The following is a 7220-nucleotide window of genomic DNA, read 5'->3' on the forward strand; positions in this document are numbered from 1 at the left end:
GTGAATGTGAGAGTGAATGAATAGTGGCATTGTAAAGCGCTTTGGGTGCCTTGAAAAGCGCTATATAAATCCAATCCATTATTATTATTATTATTATCCTGCCTGCTTCCGAAATGCATCACATAAATCATAAAGCTGACTACTGTTCTTATGAAATGGAATTTTAAGAAATTTCATTATTAAATGTAATTTGTGATTTAGCTATTATCTTGTATATGCTTTACGATAGGTGATCCACTGCAGTGGCTACCTGAAGATCCGTCAGTACAGTTTGGACATGTCACCTTTTGAAGGATGCTACCAGAATGTGGGCTTGGTGGCTGTCGGTCACTCTCTGCCTCCCAGTGCCGTGACTGAGATCAAACTGCACAGTAACATGTTCATGTTCAGAGCCAGCTTGGACATGAAGCTCATCTTCCTGGACTCCAGGTACTAATCAAGACTTTGTTCTATTTGTTGTTTTGTTTTCCCTTTAGGTGTTTTTGAGTTTGTTTCTATTTTAATTGTACTGTGTGTTTGGCAAACGTTGTGTGAAGTCTATGCATTTTTCATTAGGAAAGGGAAGCAAGTTATAAAAGAAGCTCCTGGAGCTAAAATTTCCTGTGAAAACTGAAGCACAGAAAAATGAAATATCCCTGAATTAGCTGCTTATTTTAACTCCTGAATTTCTCCCCAGGGTAGCTGAGCTGACAGGTTATGAGCCCCAGGACCTCATTGAGAAAACGCTGTACCATCATGTCCACAGCTGTGACATCTTCCACCTCCGCTGTGCACACCACCTCTGTGAGTTACAAGTGTGTTCATTTATGCTTTTACAACAGGCAGCTTGACCTTCTCTTGTTATGCAGCAACTGCTCAGGCAACCTGCTGCAGCCACCATGTGCAGGCAATCACACGTCTCCCACACGCACGCACACACACAAAAAAGAAAACGTGCAACTTGTTAAACATGTTAATCTCTGCTGTCTGTGTGTTTCTTTTATCTCCTGCAGTGCTGGTAAAAGGCCAAGTCACAACTAAGTACTATCGGTTCCTTGCCAAACACGGCGGCTGGGTCTGGGTCCAAAGTTATGCCACTATCGTCCACAATAGCCGATCCTCAAGGCCTCACTGTATCGTCAGCGTCAACTATGTCCTCACGTAAGTGTAAATAACGATTTCCATCCTAAAATCAGAGGGAAACTTTTGTTTTAACAGATACTTCATAATTGATTTCAAAATAATTTTAAAAGTATGCTTTTTTGAGACAGTTAAATCTATAATCTGTGCTGATGGCTGCAATTATACTGTAGCTGCGCAGTCATTGTAAAACAAGGTTGCAGCACTACTCCGGTCTAAATAATAATGCCCTTTTAATAGAGATGGCACTGTGGGAATAACACTGAATATTTTACTTGTATAATCATATCATGCACTCTTATGATCTGTACTTGAGGCTCACTCTGTGATACAATGGGTCTTTTTCTCCTGGAGAAATCCTTCTCTTTATCCCTCCGTAGTCTCTCTGTACAAATCCACCAAATACAGAGGTTGCAGGACTCAGGCAGCTGTGTGTTATGAGAGAACAAAGCACACTAAGGCCCTTTGAGACAGCAAGACAAACATCAGGGTTCAACCCCATCAAAAACCTCTACTGCCACCATCGATCTGCAGTCTAAGGAAAGCAAAATCGATCAAACGGTGAACTAGGAATCAATAGCTATCTCATAGCTGTAACACATGTTGGATTTTCCTTGTTTGGTTGATCCACATGTCGTTTTTTCCTGTGTGTGTGTGTGTGTAAGTGCATGTGATGGAGAGTTTGCGCAAGTCTGTACGTGCATGTATGCATATGGCTGCACTCCACCTATTGATTTCTTCAATGCAGTAAGGCGAAAACAAAGTAACTACATTAAAATGACAGAGAATTTCCAAGTGAATAATCAAGTCCAACACAGAAGTATCTGAAAGTCCAAGAGGCAAAAGTGGAAAAAAACAAACAACTACTTAAAAAAAAACAGCAATTCAATCGCCTTGGCATGGCAGCGTTTCCGCCCAACAAGAATCCATTAATAAATTATGTTTGGAAGTTGGCTGGTGGCATATTTCAGACGTGAGGTGCTCTGACATTGACCCCTGAGGTGGAATTCGGCTAACACAGCTGAGTTTGCACAAAGGCCCAACATTATTGGCTCAGACATAAGTCAGCCAGGGCACAGATAGGATGCACAACTGGCTACCATAACTATACCTGCAAGAGCAAATAACACTCAGACTGTGCACTGGCTATCCAAACATAGCCTTTCGCCTGCAGTGTTGTACATAAGGAATGGGTCATATTTAGAGTCATATTGAAGAGGCTGGCTGTACAGGGTCAGGGATGGGCCACAAGGTTTAAAATGCCAGACAGCTGCTATTACATACTGTTGATGTGATAAGTTAAGAATAGGCTCATGTTTGCTGAACACTTGACACAGGAGCCTTTTTCACTCCCTCGACAGTGACAATTGCATTGAGTTCAGCCGCAGTACAGTGGGTTAAAATGTCAAAGATGGCACACAAGTTGCATGTTTGAAATCTGCAACATTCAAAAGTAAATTTAAAAAAACTGGGTACATTTAGAGGAAATTGATTGCATAGATAAGACTTATAAGTATAAATATGTTTCTGGTGTGTGTTTACTCTCGGTGCATTCTTTCCACATTCTCGTAATGTTTGTGGTTAAAAAAGAAAAAAGAAAAAAGAATGATTAATGTTTTTTCTGGGTGTTTGTTAATAATCTCAGAAGCTGAGAGCTTATAATCTTAAAGTTCCCTTATATACTGTATTCACTTAAAGTTGTACTTAAATCCTTTTTTATAAAGCCTGACTCAATCTAAGTCTGACCATCTATCTATATTCAACATTAGCCAAGGAGTGTGCTTTAGACTAATTAGTAATTATGCTTCTCGTGCAATGCTAAAATCAAGATGGTCAGAAAGAGAACATGATCCAAGTATATATGATGAAAATAGCCTAAAGGTTTGGGGAATTCTGGATTAACTACAGAAACATGAGCTAGCTTGAAAAAATGAAAGTAAAACTAGGTCAAAAATGTTCTGTGTGTTTGTGTAGGTCACTGTGAAGAAGCTCCTCAGTAACCTGCAGCTCATAGTGCATAAAATAATTTGAACCCACAGCAAAGTTCAAAAGATGCATGCATGTTAAAAGAAAGCTAGCGATCCGAGGTGATCTCTGAGGGTGTACATGCTAACATCAGCATACTCGCAGTAATAGTACTAACATGATGTCAGCACTAAAAAGAAAACCTCATGGTGAGTGGTGATGAATTTGGTTTTGGTGGCGCTTGATGGTGATAAATAAGTAAAAGGATTACTTGGCAGAGTCCTGTGGAGCCCATGAATTTCATAGCAATTCGCTGTTATAGATATGTTATTCTGAGCATGATCTTGCAAGATTATAAAAGCATCACAAAATGGAAGTTTAAGTTAAACTATTTTGTTTATCTCTAACATGCATTTTATGTGTTTTAAAAGGGACACTGAGTATAAAGGAATGCAGCTGTCTTTGGATCAAATGAGCCCCAGCAAACCAGCCTTTCCCTACGCTGACAGTCACAATGAAGAAAGAAAGAGCACCAAGTCACGTCTGACCCAGTCCAAGGCCAAAGCCAGAGTGTCACCCTACCCACAGGTAATTGTTTTTTAGAGCTAAGTCAATTAGGGAAGCTTGCTGTGGATTCAAATCAAAAACTCCCAGAACTGTGATTTTCTTGTTTCTGTCCAGCAATTTTCAGCTTTCAATCCAGAGCGTTCAGAGTCTGACCAAGACAGTCAGTGGGGAGGGAGCCCACTGACAGACTCTGCCTCTCCTCAGCTGTTGGATCCCAGTGAAGCAACGGAGGCTTCTTGTGCCTACAGATTGTATCCAGAATCGGGCTCCCTGTGCTACGGCCTGGGTCTATCAGAAGAGGATCTTGCCCATGCCCAAACGCACCCTCACACCACCACCTGTGATCGTGTTCGATGCCAGAGTGGCCGCTACTTCCTGGGAACCCCCCAGTCGGGAAGAGAGATGTGGTGGGACACCACACGCTCCGTTCTCTCGTTGCCAAAATTCTCAGTGGACAACAGCGAAGGCTACGAAATAACATCCTACCATGGCGCCATTCACGGTGAGGTGTTAGGGTTGAGACCACAACCATCTGTCTCTGAAAATAGTTCTGGCCTAGCTTCTCCTGGTAGCTGTTTTCCAAATGTTATTATGGGACATGCTAAGTTGTTTACACCGTCTCTTGCCAGTGTGCCGATTGCTACCATCTGTTCAAAAATTGCCCGCAACTGAAAGCCAAGTTATTTCACATTTCACATCCTCAAACAGCAAAAAAAAAACCACTGTGCTTCAGCCAAGACACCCAGTCAGACCATGATGCTATAATGATATATGCATTTAAGGCAGAATTTTGCCCATTAACCACATGAGCATTTTAACAATGTGATATTCATTTATTCTATTGTTATCAACTCTGACCACTGATTTGCATTTATAGGACGGGGCCACTGGGACGAAGACAGCGTAGTGAGTTCACCTGACGGAGGTGGGTCCACCAGTGATTCAGGTGAGCGTTACCACGGTGACCAATTCCAAGCGAGCCCTCGAGAGCCCAGCAAGATGGAGACCCTGATCCGTGCCACACAGCAAATGATCAAAGAGGAGGAGAGCCGTCTACAGCAACACAAGATGCCACTGGATGTCTCGGGACTCACCAAAACTCACAGTCCCTGTTTCACCTCCTCCCTACCCCATCACTCTCAGCTCACTATGCCCAGCGTGGTATGCCGTGGCCCCGGAGCCCCCAGCATCGACCTCCTTACTGAACGCCTCCATCACCGAGACAGCATTAAAGTTCTTGGCCCCAATGAAAATGATGAAAACACGACGAGTCCTGCTTCTTTGTCTCGTCTCAGCAGCCCCAGCTCTGACGGAATCCCCAGATCAGGCCTCTCCCTCACCAAAGACTACATGCAGACAGATATGTCCCCACACCCTCAACAACCCCAGGGAAGTCCGCTGATCTATCCAGCACAGGAGAGGCAGCCACTGGACAGGCAGGCGGCGTACGCCTTGACTGGGTACTCCCTCGAGCATCTGTATGATCCGGAGAGCTTGCGGAGTTACTCCACCTTGGCCTGTGGAGGAGTGCAGTATGATGTGGCATCTCATGTGAGAGTGCAGGCTGAACAAATACAGGGACATAAAACCACCTCAGTTATCATAACCAATGGAAGCTGACGATATCTGGTGAAGATTGAGCCAGCTGTCTAAAAGAGGACGTTACCATCCGTAGTGAGGTTGTAGGCATGTGCAACCAGGTGCTCCACACAAAAGCTGAGACACTGACAAAAGGATACAAGGAACCTGTGTGGGGCTGACTTGCCCTTGGTGATCCATTCAGCATAACTTGTGTTTGTCAGGCCTTTCTCTTTTCTTTGTCATTAGAGAAGTTTTTTCCCCAAGACTCTAAGAAGCTGTTCAGGAACTGACTTTTTGCATACTGCCTGACAAATGGAGAAAGTTTGCTCCATTACATAATATAACAGAGTTGTCTTAATGGCAGTAAAGTAACTTTCCCTCCCTGCAAAAGCTGGTTAAACATCAATCCAGTGTTTCTATTCCAAACCTCTCATGCACCATTGGCCATGTTTGTTAACCTGACCTGTACATGATTTCCAAAGGCAGTAAGAAAATGTGTTGTTCCATAGCCATTTCACCTGAAAACTCCAGAGCACAGACCATACTGTCTGACACGTGAAGTGCAACATGGAAAAGGCTATTGACTCCCTATTGTAAGATGTCAGTGTTTCCTGGTATTTATTTGTCAGTGAGCTGTTTTTTGTATGTGTCATTATTTTCTGTCCAAGTAGAATATTTCACTGGTGGCATTAAATTAGTTTTGGTGTTTGGATCACACCATTATTACATTATTTAAAAAAAAAGAAAAAAGAAGAAGAAGTGAAAAAACAGAAAGAGAAACATGCCTCTGATATGGAAAAGTGCAAAATATCCAGGTCAACTTGAAACTGGTTTATGGAATATGTGAAATGCCCTCATTTAGTGTGCGAAAAGATGTTTCCAAACTCACTCATTTTTTTTTATCTTCCCATGCTCTCTAAATATAGGCATTGTATATTTACTTGCAGTTTTAGCTATTAATGCTTACATATCAGAGTATGATTTCTTCTGTTTTTACATCACTTAACTTTTACCTGACCTATTAGCATATGTAAAATATGCAGTAAAAGTTTTTTAATTCTGTTCCATGCGTTGTAAAATTAACCGTGGATTAAGGCCACAGGTTGTAGCTGTTTTTTGTTTTTTTGTTTGTTTTTTAGAATTCTATGAAAACTTTTTCTGCAGACTTTTTTCTTAGAATTCTTTTTTTTTTCTCAGAACTCTAGAAAAAGAAAATCTAATATTCTGACAGAATTCCGAGGAAAAAAAATGAAATCCTGGAGAAAAAAAGTCATATTGTCATTGTTTTCCCCAGTGGCCCTAATCCTCTTCTTTAATTTTTAATTGTTTTGATTTGTTATGAGTTGTATTGAATGCTTCAAACATATCTTAAATAAGTTGAAAGTCTTTAGTTTCTTATTTAATTTATGATGTAAATATCAAACAAGGAACTTTTTGAACTGGAAACGACAAAATTATTTATTGATTGGTTTAAAAAGTCCTTAAATCCGAATACAGTTGTAAACATATATCTTTTGTCGGTGTTTTGTTGTATCTGTCAAATCTGTTTTGAATGAACTCACACACAAACTCAAACATGCAGACACAAACACAATGCTGCTGCCTCAAAAAAAAAAATAGATACAGAAATGTACTGATACATAGTAGATCATAATAGATTAATTGCTGTGTATTTTTTATGTGGCTTTCATCTTTGTTTTCTTCTAATATTTTAGAAAAAGAAAATAAGGAAAAAAATATAAAAGAATAAGTGCTGCTATTCTGTCTCCCTTTTCTTGCAATCACTGGAAGAGACCAAAAGTAGTAATGTGAAAATATAAACTTATAAATGCTGAATTTTAGATTTTAAGCTACATTTACTATAATAATCATAATACAAGGGTAGTATATTTTAAAGTAAATTACAGCATCTGTATACCCGTTAAGAATCAATGTATATACATGTAGTGCAAAGACTTGGTTCACTGATGTGTTCAGACAACAATGAA

At 40.5% G+C, this 7220-nt stretch overlaps 1 protein-coding gene across 1 annotated transcript in view; it reads left to right on the forward strand.

The window, feature by feature from the left end:
* Nucleotides 1–6971, forward strand: part of LOC146558018 (single-minded homolog 1-like) — an 11260-nt gene extending 4289 nt beyond the window's left edge. The window contains exons 7-12 of the mRNA XM_085247624.1: nucleotides 230–429; nucleotides 677–783; nucleotides 993–1140; nucleotides 3516–3672; nucleotides 3766–4153; nucleotides 4529–6971. Coding sequence (XP_085103750.1) covers nucleotides 230–429; nucleotides 677–783; nucleotides 993–1140; nucleotides 3516–3672; nucleotides 3766–4153; nucleotides 4529–5271 — 1743 coding nt within the window. The 3' untranslated portion in view covers nucleotides 5272–6971. The remainder of the gene's footprint in view (nucleotides 1–229; nucleotides 430–676; nucleotides 784–992; nucleotides 1141–3515; nucleotides 3673–3765; nucleotides 4154–4528) is intronic.
* The last annotated feature ends 249 nt before the right edge of the window (nucleotides 6972–7220 follow it).

Source organism: Mchenga conophoros, linkage group LG15 (assembly GCF_057382185.1).
Source record: "Mchenga conophoros isolate Kocher_MC1m ecotype Shallow Benthic linkage group LG15, M_conophoros_male_GT1.1, whole genome shotgun sequence".
In the NCBI taxonomy this organism is placed as follows: Eukaryota; Metazoa; Chordata; class Actinopteri; order Cichliformes; family Cichlidae; genus Mchenga; species Mchenga conophoros.